At 45.4% G+C, this 20,374-nt stretch overlaps 1 protein-coding gene across 3 annotated transcripts in view; it reads right to left on the minus strand.

Moving 5' to 3' along the window:
* KLHL5 (kelch like family member 5) overlaps positions 1–20,374 on the minus strand; it is a 551,601-nt gene that overhangs the window by 313,192 nt on the left and 218,035 nt on the right. The window contains exon 1 of one of the 3 annotated variants that reach the window (XM_086963977.1): positions 8,209–8,893. The exons of the other annotated variants lie outside the window; for them this stretch is intronic. Within the exon in view, the coding sequence (XP_086820103.1) occupies positions 8,209–8,579 (371 nt within the window). The 5' untranslated portion in view covers positions 8,580–8,893. Of the gene's footprint in view, positions 1–8,208; positions 8,894–20,374 lie in introns of those variants that run through there. 3 annotated transcript variants of the gene reach the window in all.

The following is a 20,374-nucleotide window of genomic DNA, read 5'->3' on the forward strand; positions in this document are numbered from 1 at the left end:
CTACATTTTATTGACTCCTCACAAGGTGGCTACCATTGTATTGCCTAGTTCAATAAAATGATGATTGATAAATACGGTATAGTTTGGTTTAATAATGTTCAAACTAGAACACGAGGCAGATTATAAAAGTGTTGGGAAGCACTGAAGGTAGATACAACACCTACTAATGTTGGGAGGTCTACTAAAGACCATGGTTGGCAGATGGTGACTACAGGCCCTCTGCTCCAACATCCCAATGTTTTTGCAGTGCATGCCATGCCTTGTACGTGCTCTGTATGAACAGGCAGCTCTCGATTAACACAACAGAATCGCTTCAGAAAGCAACAGGTTCAGTTGCAGGACCGAGTGTATCCATGGGATACCCCACCAAGAGCATGGTACTGCCTTCTTGATCCTCAGAACCCAACCGGTGTAAACATCAGATTGAAACTCCAAGTGATACAGTAATATTCCATGAAGCATGATACTCATGGCAGAGCAGGCACACGAAGAATATAGGGAGAAGACCTAAGATTCAACATATATCTCTCCTTTCGGAACACTTCAAGCAAGCAACCGGATTCTGGACAAAGTGAGATTGCACAAACAAGTTGACAAAGCTCCGAAGCGAACACAAAAATACCTGAAGCAAGCTAAAAGACCAGACTGTACAGGGATACATAGAATATTATTAACAAGACCTGCATGTGCCAAGTAAACTTCCACGTGGGACCTTAACACACCTTTTCTCATTGCTTTGGGAAACAACAAACAGGTGGCACATGTAGCCTCACGCTCAAGGTGGAGTAGAGACACTTAGAACACAGAAAAAGCAAGGTGGACCGTTTTGCTTTCTGTTTCTCCAGTTATCTTGGAACGTTCAGCTCTCTGTGGATAGGATTTTCTGATAGGAGTATAGTGTAGCCAGATGTTTAATGCCCGCTCCCAGGTGTAACAACAGATGACAGTGGGCTAGAACGCCATAGAACTGTAGATAGGTATTGTAGACAAGAGAATAGTCTTTCCTCCATTTCCCTTAGTCCCATGACATAATGCTCAGAGCTATGGCATAATGCGCTGCTATGACGTTTTATGTGTACTCAAAACTGTTCCTTGCCAGTAACTCAACACTGGCAGTCACGGGAGCACCACCATGCCGGGCCGTACAGAATAAACACTGTTTTCAAGTGACAAACTACACAAAAAGAGAGAAAATCGTGTTGTCACTTGCAACCCGCGACAGCTTATGTGTACTCAAAGGCTCTTCGTTCACAACATTAAAGACTTCCCATTTAAGCTTTTCAATCTTCTATTCACCCAACCAACCATATATGCATGCACTGGCCTGTAACGTGTAAAAAGCCCTCTCATATGATGCTACAGAAGAAGACATCCGCATGACGGTAATATTCTGTGGGTGGAAGAAAAAAATAAGCAAACAAGCAGTAAAAAGGTGATATGGGTGAGGTGGGTGTGCTTAGCACGCTCTATGACAAAAGAGGCGCCTCAGCCCTGATCGGCCCAATGGCACACACGGTAAAGCTATGGTACGTGGCTCAGGCCCGTCTTAAATGTACAGACATACTTACTCAAATGACGCCGCTTTGGTCGTCGCGTCAGCTGGGCAACCTGCGTAATACTAAAGGCTTTGGAGCATGGGACATTATTGGGATTTCGACTGTGGGGGATCTATGGAAGCAGGGCAACATTCTGACGTTTGATCAACTTAAGACCCAGTATGACTTAGCTACTACGGAGCGATTTCGATATCTGCAAATACGCCACGCCCTGGGGTCGATCATCCAGCCAGGTGATATTGTGCCCAAGTCTACTCCACTTGAGGATAGGCTTCTCACGGAACACATGCCCAAAAAAGCAACCTCCTTTGTATATCGTAAGATAATTAATAATCTACCCGACTCTACCTTGAAACTAAAAGACTCATGGGCCAGTGAGGTGGGAGAGTTGGATGAAGTGGATTGGCAGACTGCGCTTTCTTCCCCCCGGGAGGCAGCTATACCCTCCAGACTTAGGCTTGCACAATTGAAAATACTGGATAGTGTATATTATACTAAGATTACTTTACATGCAATTGGGAGAACCTCACACAAATATTGTTTACGGGGATGTGGGGATGTGGGGAAGAGGGGTCATTTTTTCACACTATCTGGGATTGCCCCTTAGTGGCCCAGTATTGGGCCAAGGTCATGAGGTCTATGTCACATTTGGTAAAGGTATCGGTGACTCCGGATCCTAGGTGCTGTTTATTGAATATCTGGGGACCAAATTATTTAAAGCATTCCACACAAGACTGGATGGCATTGGGCATAATGTATGCTAAAAGGAACCTTGCCAAATTCTGGGGGTCCCCAGCGGTGCCTACGGTCAAGGATTGGTGCAACGATTTAGACTGTGCAATGATAGCGGAAAGGGCTGTGTATCTGAACCGGAAGTGTCCACGGAAGTGGGCCCGATTGTGGGGCGCATGGAACGAATACCGGGTTATTTGTGCGAGCCGCCAGTGCTGGAAAGTGAGGATGATTCGGAGTGAGGGTGGCGGGGAAAACTGACTCATTAACACTTTGCTGGGTACTTTCGTGGTCATGATTGTATGTATACTTTTCAGCTATATTCTCAATTTGCATGTTCCAAGTGCTGATCTTTGCACGCACACTGTAAGATCAACGTATGCCCTATGGTTTCTTTATAAAATAATAAAAATGGTTTAAAAAAAAAAGTGATATGGGAGGAGCTAGAAAAAGATTACAGATTTAGGAAGGCGTTCTATAATAAAGTTTTTAATTTTTTCCGGAAAGGACCAACACTTTCCTGGCATCTCGAGCTATCAGGGTGAGAGTTCCACATGAAGGAAGCTACGCCAAAAAGGCTTTAATCACAACAGAATGGCACTTAAATCTTTGAGTGGAGAAGAAGAACCTTTTTGGTAATTAAGTTTATTAACACTGGATATTTCTTAGAGCAGAGTCGAGGTAAATTGGGTTTTAAGTTTGAGTGGTTTGTTAGTGAGGCACTCCAGTTTTAATTCAAATCAATCAATAAATCATATCATTTGTAAAGCGCACTACTCACCCGTGAGGGTCTCAAGACGCTGGGGTGGGAATGATGCTACTGCTTGAAAAGCCAGGTCTGGAGGAGTTTTCTGAAGGTCAGCAGGTCTTGGGTCTGCCGTAGGTGGATGGGGAGGGTGTTCCAGGTCTTTGCGGCGAGGTGGGAGAACAATATGCCACCTGAGGTCGCTCTTCGGAAGCGGGAGACTGTAGAGAGGGCGAGGTCGGCGGAACGGAGATGGCGGGTGGGGGTGTAGAAGCTGAGTCGTCTGTTGAGGTACGTTGGTCCGGTGTTATGGAGTGCCTTGTGTGCGTGGGTGAGGAGTTTGAAGGTTATCCTCTTGTTGACAGGGAGCCAGTGCAGGTCTCTCAGGTGGGGTGTGATGTGGCTGCGGCGAGGGATGTCGAGGATCAGGCGTGCAGAGGCATTCTGGATGCGTTGGAGCCATCTCATTAGTTTGGCCGAGTCTCCTCCGTAGAGGGCATTTCCATAGTCCAACCTACTGCTGACAAGGGCCTGGGTGACTGTTCTTCTCGTTTCAGTGGGGATCCACTTGTAGATCCTAAGGAGCATGCAGAAGGTGTTGAAGCAGGAGGAGGAGACTGTGTTGACCAGTTTAGTCATGGAGAGGGTGGAGTCGAGGATGACCCCTAGGTTGCGTGCGTGGTCGGTGGGTGTTGGAGCGGTTCCCAGTGCGGTCGGCCACCAGCAGTCGTCCCAGGCCGAAGGGTTGGACCTGAGGATGAGGACCTCCATCTTGTCCGAGTTCAGCTTCAGTCAACTGTTCCTCATCCATTCAGCAACGGCCTTCATTCCTTCGTGAAGGTCGTTTTTTTTTCGGTGTGGGGGTCCTTGGTGAGGGAGAGTATCAGCTGGGTGTCATCGGCGTAGGAGAGGATGTTGAAGTCGTGCCGATGAGCGACGTGGGCGAGCGGTGCTATGTAGATGTTAAAAACAGAGTTGGACTGAGGGATGAGCCCTGGGGTACGCCGCAGATGATCTTGGTGGCTTCGGAGCGGAAGGGGGGGAAGGCAGACGTTCTGTGTTCTGCCGGAGAGGAAGGAGGTGGTCCAGTCCAGGGCCTTCTCTTGGATCCCAGCGTTGTGGAGGCGTGTTCGTAGTGTGTGGTGATAGACCGCGTTGAAGGCGGCTGACAGGTCCAGGAGGATGAGGGCCACCGTTTCTCCATTGTCCAGCGGGGACTTGATGTCATCGGTGGCGGCGATGAGGGCAGCCTCGGTGCTGGGGTTGCTGCGGAACCCGGACTGGGGAGGGTCCAGGATGCTGTTCTCCTCGAGGTAGCGGGTCAGTTGTTCGTTGATGGTCTTCTCGATGACCTTTTGCTGGGAACGGGAGCAGGGAGATGGGCCGGAAGTTCTTGAAGTCCTTGGGGTCCGCCTTGGGTTTCTCGAGTAAGGCGTTGATCTCTGCGTGCTTCCAGCTCTCCGGGAAGGTTGCTGTCTCGAAGGAGGTGTTGATGACTTTCCGGAGATGGGGTGCGATGGATGTGCTGGCTTTGTTGAAGATGTGGTGTGGGCATGGATCTGACGGAGATCCGGAGTGGATGGTGTTCATGATTTTGATGGGGTCGTCGTCGTTGATGTTGGTCCAGTAGAGCAGGCGATTGGTGCGGATGGTGGTCGTGGGGGCGGAGGTCTCAGCGGTAGTCGGGGCCGTCGTGGCATTGAAACTGTCGTGGATGTCTGTGATCTTGCGGTGGAAGAAGGTGGCCAGCGAGTCGCACAGGTCTTGCGAAGGTGGGACGTCGTTGGTGTTGGAGCTTTAAATTAAATTAAATTCTCACCTGCGGGGATAAACCATAAAGTTCTCTCAGAACAGCTGTCTCATATTCAGACACGTTTTTTGCATTCTGACGAGCATGTGGTCACTGGAAAAATGTTTGTGGGCACCAGGGTGTTTTAGATGCTCTAATCAGAAGAGCACTTTTGGAGTCAATTAAACAAAATATAATGGCTTAAATGAATGTATGCCAATTGGTTTGATTTAGGCAGGGTTTCAGTCTTTTTACAAAGAGGGGCAGTCTTGCCGATTTGTTTGTATGTTAGATTGTGGGTTTCATGGAAAGGTTTGAGCCTAACCAGTAGCCAAGGAATTATGCTTCTTGGGCTAGGCAAGGAGAAAAACATTTCATAGGAAGTTCATTTAGCCATTGACTATCTAACTTCCGATGGTGCTCTCTGGCAACGAGGATGAATCCAGTATTTTAGGGTGTTTAACTTGAGGACGTTTTTGGACATCAATTTGTTTTAAATGTTTCAGAGGCAGTCCTTGAGATGAAATATTTCCATAAAGGAGGTAATTTTCATGCATTGGTGAGGGACATCCGGATACTGTTGGGTAGACTATCTAGTTATTCCATATTGACTCTCAGCATTTCCATGTATAAACTGCCAGAAGCAGAATAGATATCTGCAGGAGGATATCAATGTGCCTCTGATGATCAACTGTGTCATAGACCACTTAGAGGAAAAGAAGGATGGTATTATATATAGTATAAAGTATATGGCATATAATAAAAGAATACTGAATGGTACAATGGCCAACTAAATATATGATCACCACTCTCCATATCCGATGTATTATTTGTGACCAACACAGCGTTATCCATTTGCTACAACCTAATAACATTTGTTATGAAAAAATATATATGATCACCCTCTGCTCAAACAGCCAATCAAAGAATAAATCCACTTGACATCAATGGGAATTTGGCACACATAGAGATGGTCACCACAGCCTTTTATAGAACAATAAGCAGACTCTAATAATATGCTCTCTTTCGGAGGTTGGGCTGGTGGTCAGGCATGCTCAACAAATAGAGAGATGGGAGATTGTCCCAGGAGATTGCCTTATATCCCTGTAGGCTAGTTTGCTCGTGACTAGGGAGGACACAGAAAGCATAACCAATACATAGAAACCGTTTCTGGGTTTACAGTGGCAGCTGCCCTGTATGCTAGGTCAACTTGTGTTTGCATAATGTGTGCTCTACGCTACAGATCTCAAAGAACAAGGAAGAAGAAACACATTACAATTTAACTTGTCCTCAAATGCAGGAAGGTTCTATACATCGGAACTTTAATCACAGTGAAGTGAAAGAACACAATCACTGCCCTGTTAGTGAAGGTTTTAAAAAAAATAAAACATACATCTGCTGAGTGTGCAGTGCCACGTAAAGGCACTTAATGGCACACATGGATAATGCATTAGTGCGGGTTCACAAATGACTGTGTTTGTAAGATCACTGCACATGAAGTATTAAGGGCTCCTCCCTAAGTCTCACTATTTTTAATCTGTATATGCTCCCCCTTGCCAACATTGTGCAATCGTTTGGATTGTCATTTGTTTCTTACGCCGGTGACACCCAGCTGGTCATGTCTATCTCTCCTGACCAAACTTCAAATTATCTATCTCTGACTCCGTGCCTCCAGGAAGTAGCCAGTTGGATAGCCGGCTGTACATTAAAACTTAATAAGGACAAGACGTAAGTTATGGTGTTGGGCAATACCCTCTGGAGCAGTGTACCGCGACCCCTATCAGAATACTTGAGCATGCTGCTGACGCCCAATAAAGAGCCTGGGGATGTGGCTTCATCCCAATCTCAAAATGGAATACCAAGCTAAAAGAATTTCAGCCAGCTGCTAAGGCATTCGGACTCAAATTCCTCCCTCTTACAGCCAGTAGAGCGATTGTACAGGATTTACTGCTGTCACACCTTGATTATGGGAATGCCCTATACCACGGCTCACCTTGCTATGTGGTGAAAAGGGTACAAACTGTGCAGAACGCGGCTTCTCGACTTCTTTTAGCTACACCTAAATATCACTCAGTTACTAAGGCTCCCAAGGATCTCCACTGGCTCCCGGTGGAGCGCCAGATTCAGTTAAATCTTTGTGCATTATGCATAGGGCGATAAAACAGCAGAGGCACCCTTTTACTACGGTCATTAGCCTCCTGTACGTGCCCAGGAGACGTCTGCCATCTACTAAAGGTCCCCAGCATTCAGAGATTGCATTGGGGTGGATGTTCCACATCCTTTTTGGTGTCCAAACTCTGGAATTCTCTCAAACTACGCCTTCTGGAGCAAGAACTCACTTTCCGCAAAGCCTCGAAGACCTGGCTGTTCAAGAAATAACTTTTTAGTCCCTGGATGTTTTACGGTATCTGTGGCAGCACTGGGAGGCCTTCTGGTAGCCATGCACTATATAAAACTGCCGAATAGAATACCTATTCAGCTAGAGCTAGTCCACGCTAGTGCTACTGAGGAGGGCGTTCATTGTCGGACATTAATCCGAGGTTTGTACATCTTCCCCGTCTCCCCATCATTAGGCAGCCAGTGATCCTTTCTACAGAGGTCGATTCCGCTCACTTCTATGTGGCACTGGAAAAGGATTAATGGCTTTTACCATCACACACAAAGGCCCATGTACAGGCTCGAACACTTCTTGATCGACATTCTCTTAAAAACGACACTAATTCATTGGAAGGCTCACTGGCATCTGTAGACCCATGCTGCGCCTTCAAGGTTACATCCCCTGGCTACTGACAGCGTCGGTCTGCCTGGTGCACTTCCCGCCCTTGATGAGGGACTTGGATGGATGCGTTCATTTGTAAGCCCTGAAAACAATCAAGGGTCTGGCTAAAAGGAACCGTTAGCCGGCGTCTAAAAAAGAAAACAAAAGCTCTCCTGGTTGTGAGCATCTACACATTAAGGGTGAATAAAAATGCAATCAATGAATTCCAGAACATGTCACTTATTTCAAAAAAAGGTTTCCTGTCAAATCAATAACTAGAACCCGTTCTCTCCTATATAAAAAGTGAACAGCCGATATTCAAAAATAGGTGTTAGATATGATACGCACATACCATTACAAGGTATTAATCTGGACTGTTTGTAGACAGAATAATCATCCACACATGCGATACGCCTCACTCGCAGGACTGGAGCTTACATGGAGTTGATACTGCGAAACACATCTAGTTCGCGTGCTTAACATATATATGTTTTGATTATGTTTATGTGCAAGACACACTCTCAATGCCATCATCGAAGCAGTGTGGCTTGAAGCCAATGGCTGATAAAGTATACGGGCAGCGCCTCCGTATGGGCTTCGCAGCACTCTGGAGCGCGCAGCCCCTCACCTGCATGAACTGCTGTCAGACTCCACGTCCTCCTCACTTCCTCGCTCGTCGGCTTCCGGCGGCTCGAGCCAGCGTGGCCCCTCGCAGTCCTCTGAGGTAAACTCGATGGTGGGCACTTCGGAGGGGGACGCCATCGGGCAGCAGAGGGTTGGGTTCGGACTGTCCGGCTGCCTCCGGTAACCAATGGAAGCCAGGGGCAGGGGCAGGTTGCCGGGGTCCAGGAACTTTCGGCCCGCAGTTGTTCCCCGGCTCCAGAAGTCTCCCTGGTGGCCGTCACCTGCGGAGGACGAAGGTGTCGCCTGGTGACCAAACCAGCGCCATCGGCTCTTCAAGATCTGCTTCACATCAAACTCCCTGCGCGAGCCAGACATCCTCAGAGAAGGACCGCTATCGTCTAGGCAACAGAGCAAAAAGCACTACACGGAGAAGGGGGTTTGTGCATCGAGACACGGCAGACCGCGCACATGCTATGTCTGTCAGCAGCGAGCAGGTCTGAGTGCGGGAAGGAAAATTATCTATTCACATTCGGTACGCACGCACGCGCTAATATTCTTTAACCCAATCAAAAGCTAAGCAAGTAGCAAAGGATGATGAAAATGGAGCACCAAAAAACACGGCAAACGCCAATCAGCTTATGCTGAACCACTGCACTTTCTATTACCCAGCACCACATCTCCCGACCATTAGCGCTCAGACACTGACAGCATTCATTAAACCCTCTCAGATGCGGAACACCACCCCCTGCTCTCAAACCACAAATGACAGAAAGCCCCAGCGCTGCCGCTGGACCGTTAACCCATTCGGTACTGGATTAAGATGCCCAGAAGAAATGTACACAACTGCTTTTCTTTTGGGCTCGGTGGCAAGCAAAACGCAAAAGATAACACACGATTACCAATGTTTTTTTAAACACAAATAGAGATGCATATACATGAAAGTTGCAGTATGATAACCATAACCGTCAGCGCGCAAGGCCAACAAGAATTATTCTTAAAGTGATGCTTTTTAAGGATTCCAGAGATGCCTTTTGTAAAATTACAATTTAAAGTTGGACACGGACAAAAAATGCAGCATTTCATCCTAGCTCTGTTAGATGTGTACCCACAGCACGCTAGACTCCACGTCTCGGCTCTGTCACGGTAGGGGCAGCAGCACGCATCCTCTGTAGCCAAGAAAGGTACTCAAACATTTATGGCTGCGCCGTTCATCACCGGGCATTGCTCTTCTGAGGTCACAGGAAGCCCTGGGCCCCAGGCCGCAAAAGGATATATCAGATGTCGGGTTGCATAATGGGAGGATGTGAGGAGGCAAAAAACGAGGAATTCCCTTCATGTAATGCAAACGTCTCAGATGACCGTGGACAGGCCTAAAAGTCCCCTTGGGAACTGAGGCAGCAACAACTAACCACAGGCTATCGCTTCAAGACAGATGAAGCCTCAGACCACGTCCAAATCAGATGCGTTTCATCTCCTCTCAAAGCTGCAGGAAGATGCAGATGCCAGAGGGCACAGGCGAACAGAAGAGTGGTCCAACGCCATGCTCGGAAGTCACCAAACCACGTTCTTTATGACCAGGCCAATGTGTCTGCTCCAGAGGAACGCGATACCAAAGGGTATTGCTTTGCTACAGAGGAAAGGCATGAAGACGGAGAATCATGCTACAAAATATCAACTCTGGGCACTCAATTTGTGGCAAGCATTTGCAAAGCCAATAGGTGTGACTTTAATATACTAACACATTCAAACACAAGCACGCAAAAGTGTGCTCAGAGTTTTGGTGGTGTCTCCCTGGAAAACTTGCCTTGGTTTATGACTCCTACGTCTGTGCCCTGTTTCTTATTCCCTGAGCAGGTGGTGCTGCACGGCACCAGCACCACAATCTTAAGGATTAGAAAATAGCAATACCGCTTGCTGGGAATAAAATCAGGGCCGGACTGGGAACCAGAACCGGCCCTGGCAAAGTGCTCGGCCGGCCCCCCTCTCCCCCTCCGGGAGGAGAGGGGAGAGGGGAGAGGTGCGACCGCGCTCTGTGACAGGGCCGGTTTTCGGCTGTTTTTGTTACAGGGCCGTTTTTGCAGCATAACGGCCCTGTAACAAAAACGGCCCCAGGGGCCCAAAACCGGCCCCCAACCATGCGGCCCACCGGGGGATTGCCCGGTGCCCTCAACGCCCAGTCCGGGCCTGAATAAAATACAGGTAGGCTTTCCTGTTTTCAGTTTCTATTTTTGGTAAATTCTGGTGTTTTTTTTCGTGTTTTCAAGCGATTTCAATACCTTAACCCCTTGCATGCTTGTGACGGAACAGTTCCGTCACAAGCCTCGGGTGAGCTGTGCTAGTGACGGAACGGTTCCGTCACGGCCCGCTCGGCGCGCCTGCGCGGCGCTGATTTCGCGCCTGCGCGGCGTGTTCCATTGAGCGGGCGCGTTCGTGACGGAACCGTTCCGTCACAAGCACAGCTCACCCGCGAGCCGCGACGGAGCGGTTCCGTCACAAGCACGGGACTACCGCACGACCGCCCCACCCCCTTAGCGCTGCGGCGGAATAGCCGCCGCAGCGAAGGGGTTAAAAAACAGTGGTTATCAGTGGTCACACATTTTTGCGCCATTAAAAACAACAGAAACATTGTTTCTCCGGTGTTTATGGAACGTTTTGCTTCTATTCTTGCTTGCTTTCTGCACTTATAGTCAATGGTATATAGACAGTGTACGTACAGTGTATATGAGGTCCAAATGCATTTTTGATAATCAAACTTATTGTAGTACACCATACAATACTTCTTCAGTGAGTCTTTGGTCATGTGCACTCACTTTTTCCTTCGCATGTAAACTTTTTCTGTGAAAGGGCCCTCTCAGCATTGGCACTTGAGATGGGCAACGCCAAAACAGCCAGTACACAATTTGCTAACTCTGACCACTGACATAGTGGTGCACTTGAAGACTGCGATTCTCTGGGCAGGTTCAGGAACATTGCGATGAACTGGGTGCTTATGCCCTCAGAGTTATTGAATTAACGGGGAACAAGGACGCTCCCATTCCGGAAGCACTGTTGCGTCGCAAAGAATACTTGCCACCATAGTAATCCGTTCAATCATTTTATTCATATTGTTCCAATCTTTTCAATTTTTAAACTCATCATGTCACATGAAATCATAAATTGTATAAAAATCTGATGCTGAAGGTATGCCCATCCAGGCCTTTTCACAACAGCAGGACATATACAAATTGTTCAGAGTTATTGAAGCATTCAAAAATGAAGCAACACTTTTGAAACTACGGGGAGTGAGGTTTCATTGACTTCAAATGCCATGGTTGGTGAAAGGACACTTCTACGTATCATTGCAAGCCATTTCTCATTCATTGTAAAATGAAAGGTCCTCAATTGCTTGTCAACATTGCTTTGCTTACCAAGTGGCAAGCACTCTAACATGGAACATGTTGCAGTGCCAAAGTCACTAATGATGTCGCCCAGCCTACTCTCAAGGAGATGTTTCACATCTACACTAATTATGCTGAACACTTGGCAGACAAGGGTGTTTTCAGACTCTAGTTGTTTTATTATGTCCACTAAAGCAGTTATGTTATCCTGTAAAAATCTAAGAATGCAGTAGAGTGTACTTTTTCACATCACTTATCAATATGCAACCATAGATCCTCACATTTCTTTCTTTTGGCATTAATTCTGTTAACCGTTGCCACGTGGATAATATAGCAGTTACAGCCCCTTGGACTGAGAACCATCAGCTAAGTGACACAGTTGAGAGGACTCTTTCTTTGATGCCACACAAAGAGAGAAATATTTGCATTTTAGTTCCTGCTCATAACAAAACAGGGCACCAGAATGGACTAAAAAGTCAATAGCAGCCTTCATTAACTCCGAAGATTTTAAAGATGCATACAGCATATTATCTAACAAGTTGCAATCATCTCCTACAGGGAAGCACTTCCTCTCAGGTATCGATTTAGACAGGTCATCGTACAACTTTTTCATATTCGTAGCTGAATCACTGCAAATACAAACAATATCACTCCAATCTTTGTTGAACTTGGAAATAACTTTTTAGCATCAGCATTACAAATGTTACTGCATTCCATGTTTTCCAAAAGTCTGGTGTCATGTTTTCGCCACTATCCCAGATGCTTGGTGAGCGCACTCTTTTCACATATACTTGTCACTATACACTGCATTGAATATTTAAGCTGGAGGTGTTGGCAATTCACCTATCAATACTGACTCACTAGAAACTGGAGGCTGATGTATCAAGGGCTTTTACCCATTCTCTGTAAGTAGATGTGATGGCACATATTGGGAAAGATTCTAACAAAGCCAGCCATTTCACCTATCAGTGAAAGAATCAAACGCAGCCAAAATGTCAAATATGATTTCGATGTTTCCTGATTCTCTACAGTTTATAAAATCATTAAATAAGACCTACAACATGCTTCTAAACCTTGCATCTTTAGACCAAAGACTACAAAACTGAAAAAAGCAAAAGGAAGAAGAAATAGTATTTTAGTGACATCCCTAAACAACAAAACTCAAGCAGAATAATGTTAGCCCAGTCTTTCTTGCTGCTAGCTAGTATAACAAAGTTACATTGTATTGGCCCCTTCAAGAAGAAAAATAATGACTCTTTCACTCTCCTTTTCCTTTCTTCAATCGCATTTAGTTTGTGGTTCTACAGGTGTTTTTTCAGTGTTTATATGTTTACACTGGTGAGGGCTATTTCCCTTACGGTGGGATTTTATCCGTTATTATAGATTTAAACCTAAAACCGGACAGCCTAAATACAGGACACAGATTTAGAAGATACAGAATGTGAAAGGACGCACAGAGACACACAATGATAGTCTATGATCATTTGTGCTTGCTTGTGCTAGCACATTTGCGCCAGATCTATTAGCTTTGCCAAGGTTTGTTGAAAATGTGTTTGAGATCTCTAGATTTTAGCCGGTTTGTTATCCGGTGTAGAAGTCTGCATTAAATTCAGGATTTTGAAAGAAATTAACATGTCTGACCAAATTCATGAGGGGTAGCCATTTACATGCAAAAATTCTTTATTACATAAAAAACGACCAGGGCACTGCCCTTTTGGGGGTAGGGAGGTGCAATGTTGTAGTGGTTAATGTTTAAAAGAAAGGATTTGTGAAGGAATGTGCGAGTGGCTTCATGTTATTCCCGGTGAAGGTTGAAATGTCCTTGAAAAATATTATCACATAAGGAGGTGAGCTGAATAGTGCTTTAATCAAGAAAACCATCAATTAAACTCTTGTTGCCAAGTGTGCAGTATACGATATTCAGCCATTATGGTTTAGGTGTAATGTTTGAGATCTCCACAGTGAAGTACTTTAATGAGGAGGAGTTTCTGGAGTAAAAAAAATTACATTTAAGAGCCTTTGAGTGGTTAGAGGCAACACTTCCCCACTAGGCTTTAATGTTCCTTCAGACATTATTAACACTTTATTGTTCATTTTTTTCAAATAACAATGCAATACATTACATATATAAAAAAACAATTCCGCCTTCGTACCATAGATCAGCGAACTATTGAATCAGTTTGAATGACTGACAATACAACTTTTTCAGTTGAGATGCATGGAGGTTTGTCACTGTTGACATCTTGATGTCTCTGCAATTAATCAATTAATGCTACCCTCTTCCTCCACCCTACCACTCGCATAATGTTCTCTCAAACATTAATACGTTAAACCCTAGTGGTCAGATGATGACCAGCATAGGTTTCCGTGAACACGGTAGCAACAAGGTGACAGTCTCAAATGTGGGAAGATATGGAAGCTGTAGTAGTGACGGCAGTGCCGGAGATAGGAGGCAGCTTTGTTGTGATGTGTAGGAGATGTGTTACTAAACTGAGAGGAGGAGACCATTCTGAGTTAGATTAGCAGATTGCTTTTAGTGTTTGGGAAGTCTAGCTACGGAGACTATGCTAGCAGGATGTGTTGTGACATCAGACATTACAATGTATGTGGGGGCCTGGGGTGTGTTAGAAGTATTGTGCATGGAAAGATAATATGAAGCATTGAGGTTTCAGTGTACATGTTAGGCTCTTCAGCAGTGGCTGTATCAAATCAAGTGTCAGGGTGAGAGGTTAGGTGAGTCGCCCTTGGGAGGAGGGTGCATTTCAGATAGAGTGTGCAAGTGATTGAGCTGCAGTTAGTTGTGAAGTAGTTTATTTTGGTGAGTGGGTACAAAATGTGTGTTCTGATCAATCTTAAAGGTATGTAATGAAGAGTGAGGCGAGTAATCACCCCTCCCATATACATCCTGTCTAGGAGTGATCAATTTCTTCTGTGGAGAGACAATGACATTCCCAGCGAATGGTGGGGGGGGGGGGGGGGGGGGTAAGCACTGAGCAGGCCATAAAAGTGAAAAACAGGCAGAATGGACACACATTTTTGATCAGTTTAAGGATATTTGTCTCTATAATAGCAAGTTATATTCCGACAATGTTTTCAGCTAGTAATAAGCAACAAGAAAATTAAGTGATTTGCTCAGAATCACACTAGATATATAAAAATTGGGATGAATCCAGGGCCTCTCAGATCTAAAGACCGCAGAGTGATCACCAGTTCTTAACCTCTCTGATAGCTCTGCAAGAAAGTGAAGGAAAAGTTAACACGATCCTCGCTTCTAGGAGCCGACCGAAGGGAGGCCTCCCCCGCCCGGGGAAATTTGGGGCCGGGGGAAAGGGGGGGGAAGGGGGTAGAAATGGCGCCGCCCGGGGACAGTTCCAGGTTTGGTAGCTTTTGGGCTGGGGGGCGGGGCTTGGTGGGGCTTCCTCTGGGCTGGGCTGTGGTTTCCGCCCGGCCACGCGGCAGAGACACCATTTTAAGGTGAGGTGTCTCGGCCGCCGGGCGGGGGGTGGCGTTTGGGACAATTTTTCCCTCCCACCCTCCCTGGGCATGATTCGGGGGGGTGGGGGGGGGGGGGGGGGTGCCAAGGTCCGGCATCTCTTCTTACGGGGGAGCTCCCTTTGCGGGGGAGTTTGGGGGTGACGGGGAATTTGGGCCGTGTTTTGTTGGAGGCTGGTGCATACAGGGGGTGTTTGGATTGGGTGGGGGGGTTTTCGCATGTCGCTGGAGCAGGTGTGGGGGTGCATTCTGTATGTAGGGGCGGTTCTTCCTAATATATGGGGGAAGAGCAGGAGAACTGTTTGGATTATCGGGGGGTAGGTCAAGCACAATAAAGTATTTAGCCAGGTGGAGAGGCAAATTGACGTTATGCCAATTGTTACTGTTGTGGATTGTGGTAAGCAGTTAGGGGAGGGGGTGGGGGTGAGGCAGGAAATTACATATTCATGAGGTTTAGATTGTGCGGCGCAGGCCAAGGATGTTATTGTGTAGAATGCACCTGCTTCCAATAAAGCGGCCTTTATCACACTTACATTGAGCCTCGGGTCGGTGCTTTCTCCCCCCCCCCCTTTCGCCAATGGGCCCCAAACAGTTTCTCGGATGGGTATGATGAAGCTATGTAGTCTGCATCATTTTAGGAGACTGCTGCATTCTACTTTCAACAAAGCTACGATTCCCCCCACAGCTACAACACCCTCCAGGTGGAGATCAATGTGTGGTTCATAGGTCGCCAGACCCACCATGCAACGCAAAATGCTACTGGTGCAGCAAAATGTTTTCATAATTGCAACTTGGAAACACCCTATTTTCAAAAACGTTTCAAGGAATAAGGACGAAGATGTGAATGTTTCTTAACAAGGTTAACTTTTTTGCTGAATTTATTTATCTTGCCGAGTAGTAGCAGGCAATGTGCTCTTCTCGGAGGGAGAACTTCATGGATATGGTATTCGGGGAGCCATTTCACTGATAAACACAAACACGATGAGCATGATAAAAGCATTAGTTAATTGACAATTATCTTGATGTGACTCCCCCTTATTTCTTCAGTCCAGTTGATCACTGGAGCAAATGTACGTGAATCAGAACTGTAATGTTAATAGACCCTTTTTAACCCTTTCAAAGTTTCAAGCTGTGGTGTACACTATCGAGGGGGTATCTGACAACTAACTATTTACTATGATCTTTGAACAAGCCCTACAATTGGTTTGAAATGCTTAATAGGTGCATTGTTTTGTGTGTAGCTTTGCCTCCGGTTTTAATTGGCTTGTTTTGAATAAAAACAAAGGCATGCAGGAAGAGGACATGTTTAACAATGTTAGTGGTTCCAGTCTTTTCTTTCTGGTCAGACTGATACCAGCCATCTGAAGCAAGCTTTCTTGAAGGCACAACACAGACCATCAATACCCGCAGGAGTTAAAGAGCCACGCACATTCAAAGGGATATCAGTTGTTTGTAAGCCTATTTATGAATTAAGCATCCCTGTCAGAATGATGCAAGAGGAGTGTATAAAGATGAAGGTGCCTGTGAATCATGGTTTAAGACAACATCAAGAGCCTGTCCTCAAGTGCAGGAGACGGATTGCCAGATATTTGACAGTATAGAGAGGTCAGGGAATGAAGCAACCACATTAGTCACACATATTGGATGTCTTCCCCCGACATTGGAAGCAAAGGGTTGTGAATATATTCTGAGGCGATATATGACAATTTCACAGTAAAAATGGCTTTGGAAAAATGTTAACATTATTTAGTAAAAACAATTAATTTCTTAATTAAAGTCAGGCTAATAATATTGTATTGTATTGTATTGTAATTACATTTATATAGCGCTTACTACCTCTGACGAGGCGTTGGAGCGCTTTTTCGGCGAGTAGCACGCTACTCCGGGACCCATAGAGGATTACTTGTTGAATTAGTATAGTGAAACATGCAAGTACATTTTAAGTGGTGGATAGGTTAGTCAGTTATTTGGATTTGGAATGAAAGCAGGAGGGAAAACGATTTGTATTTATATAGCGCTTGTTACCACTGATGGTCCGGAAGCCCATAAGGATTAGTGGTGAATTAGTATGGTGAAATATGAAAGTAATCTCAGTGGTGGATATTAGTCAGTTATTTGGAGTGAGAAGTATAGCGGAGGGATAAAAGGGGAAGAAAGGTTTGCATTCATATATCACTTGTTATCCCTGATGGGGTGTTGAAGCACGGAAACCATAAAGGATTAGTGGTGAATTAGTATAGTTGAATATGGAATTTGAGAAATGAACATGCTAGTCTGTTAATTTTGATTTAAAAGGATAGTGGAGGGATAAAAGGGTGAAGGATTTTTTTTTAGGTCTTAGCAGTAGGAGGAGGGTTTTAGATGAGTAAAAGGAGTTTTGGAGGGGGGAGTCAGGGGGAAGAGTTTAAAAAGGTTTGTTTTGGGAGATAGGTACAGCAGAAAGAGGTGTCAGATGATACAAGGAGGGGTAGAGTAGGAGAGAGCCAAGAAAGGGTTATTTTGGGGATCATAGTAGTGGTATGGGGTTTGGGATAAATGAGAGTGGATGTAGAGGATATATTGATAGATGCATAGGCAGAGAAATAGGGTAGTGCATTGGAAACGCTAAATTAAAAGAAACTGAGAAATATATAGATCCATAAGTACCTTAAGTTTGTGGATGTGGATGGTGTGGGCTGGGTATTGCTAAGTGGGAAAATGGGTAGCATTTCTGTCCCTGCCCTGGTCCGTCTCAAACAGGTTCAACAGGCAACTGCCCTTGTCCTCTCCACCCTTAACAGGCTCAAACAGTCAGCTGGCCTTGTCCTCGACGCCCGGACTGAGACGCCCTAACCCTGGCCTTTTATACCCCTAGTAATCAGGTAACTCCTTCAGCCAATGGGAACCCTAGCCCTAACACTATCCAATCACAACACTAGCCCTAAAATCTAGAACCAAGAGGAGACCAGGACCTTACAGCCAATCTTAGCCCTAGTCCAAGCACCCAATCAGTTAAAAAACCCTGATCTATACGTCCAATAAAGGCCCTAGCCCTACCAGTAGTCCCAACCCAAGTCCAAGCAACCAATAGTACAGGAAGCCCTAGTCCCTACTTCCAATAGAAAGCCTAACCCTACTATTAGTCCCACAACTAGTCCAGCAACCAGTCACACCAGATGCCCTAATCGCTACTTTCAATGAAAGGTCTAACCCTAGCCCTAGTCCCACCCCACTCCCAACAACCAATAACATAGGAAGCCCTAGACCCTACTTCCAATAGAAATCCTAACCCTAGCCCGAGTCCCAACCCTACACTGATTGAATCACAGACCCAGAAACCAATCAGAACCCTCAAATACCCAACCAATGAGGACACTAACCATAATCCAATAGAAACACCTGATACAACCACCAATCAGTGTACACATGTACCAACCACCAGCAGACCATATAAAGTCCTAGCGACCTCAGACAAGGTTTGCTGGCCAGGGAGTTGGAAGCTGCTTCTCCTGTTCAGAATCTCCTAGGAGACAGACAGGCTAAATCCACAATTTGGACTTCTGCAGGTAAAGGCCTCACTAACTTGAAATCTAACAATACTGTTTGAATAAAACTTTACTCCCTCTCCTGGCCAAAAAACGAAGTGCACAGTCCCTAGTAAACACAGTTTAAACAGCTCACAGAAGCACCCTCTGATGTAGAATATCCCTGTTGCTGGGAGGGGAAGGGGAGGCATGGGGACTGGCTTGTGAACACTAAATGGTGGCTGGGGGTGCACTGTTTTAACATACAAGTCTTAGCACAGAGCAGAGGAGAAATTTGGAGAGAAAACTGAATTGTCACCAGGACTCAGACGGATAAACTACAAAGTTTGGACTGCAAATTCAACACGTTAAATGGAAGCATTCATGGGCAGCGAAAATCACAAGTTTAAAATACAAAACAGGTGATAAAATATGCAATCACAAGCAGGTTAAAACTACAATTTTAAACTGTAACAACCACAGGCAAAGACAGTAATCATAGAAAGGGAAAGTCGTTTTTTTAACAACTTTTGTTTTGGGGAAGAGACAGCACTAGTCTGTCTCCTTACCACTCCCTGGACTCTGCTCACTGCAATCTGGGGCACAGGAAGGCTGCAACTCACAAGATGGAGGAGAATGATTTGGGGTACACCCAGCAAAGCATTAAGGGGCCTGGGCAAGTGTGAGGGGAGGACTCAGACTTGCCTGGTAGCTGAATAGCAAATAGTCTACTGGACTTGGAGTGGGGGCTGGGGGTGCTGCTTCTCCTGTTCAGAATCTCCTAGGAGACAGTTAGGCTCAATCCACATTTTGGGCTTCTACAGGTAAAGGCCTCACTAACTTGAAATCTAACAATACTGTTTGAATAAAACGTTACTCCATCTCCTGGCCAAAAAACGAAGTGCACAGTCCCTAGTAAACACAGTTTAAACACCTAACAGAAGCACCCTCTGATGTAGAATATTCCTGTTGCTGGGAGGGGTGAGGCAGGGGGTGGTTTCACTGGCTTGTGAACACAAAATGGTGGCCGGGGGTGCACTGTTTTAACATACAGGTCTTAGCATAGAGCATAGGAATGGAAGCAATCATAGGCATCGAAAACCACAAGTTTAAAACACAAAACTGGTGATAAAATATACAATCAAAGGCAGGTTAAAACTACAATTTTAAACTGTAACAACCACAGGAAAAGACAGTATTCACAGAAAGGGAAAATCGTTTTTTTTAACAACTTTTGTTTTGGGGAAGAGACAGCAATAGTCGGTCTCCTTACCACTTCCTGGACTCTCTATCATGAAAGCAGAGAGCAAAGGACATGAGCAACAACACAACAATTGATCACTACAAAGAGATTGCGAGCTACGCCAGAGAGAATAAAGATAAATGGTTTAAAATCCCAGCTCTGCAAATAAGTCTATTGGTGTTCCCATCAAAGTGCTGCATAAAGCAGAAGACCACGACATAATATGCAAGACAAATACCGGAGACTGTGTACTGCAGCAAATCATTGAGGTCGAGGACACCCTGAACTGCCAGATGTCCAATATTACAGTCACAAACAGAGATGCCAGAGTAGCACCGCTTGAACAGGTCTACAGTCGAGGCAGGCATACTTTGTACACCATTAGCTAAATAACATTTCTTACAAACAGTTTATTTTCCCAATGATAAATGTATTCAATACAAATTGTAGATTGTGAAAAAAAGTATTTCTGATTCATTGTATTGTAATTTAACAACGTCATTCTGAACATAATTTCATTGTTATTATAAGATATAATAAATCTTCATCTGAACC

This window comes from Lissotriton vulgaris, chromosome 3_2, assembly GCF_964263255.1.
Source record: "Lissotriton vulgaris chromosome 3_2, aLisVul1.2, whole genome shotgun sequence".
Lineage (NCBI taxonomy): Eukaryota > Metazoa > Chordata > Amphibia > Caudata > Salamandridae > Lissotriton > Lissotriton vulgaris.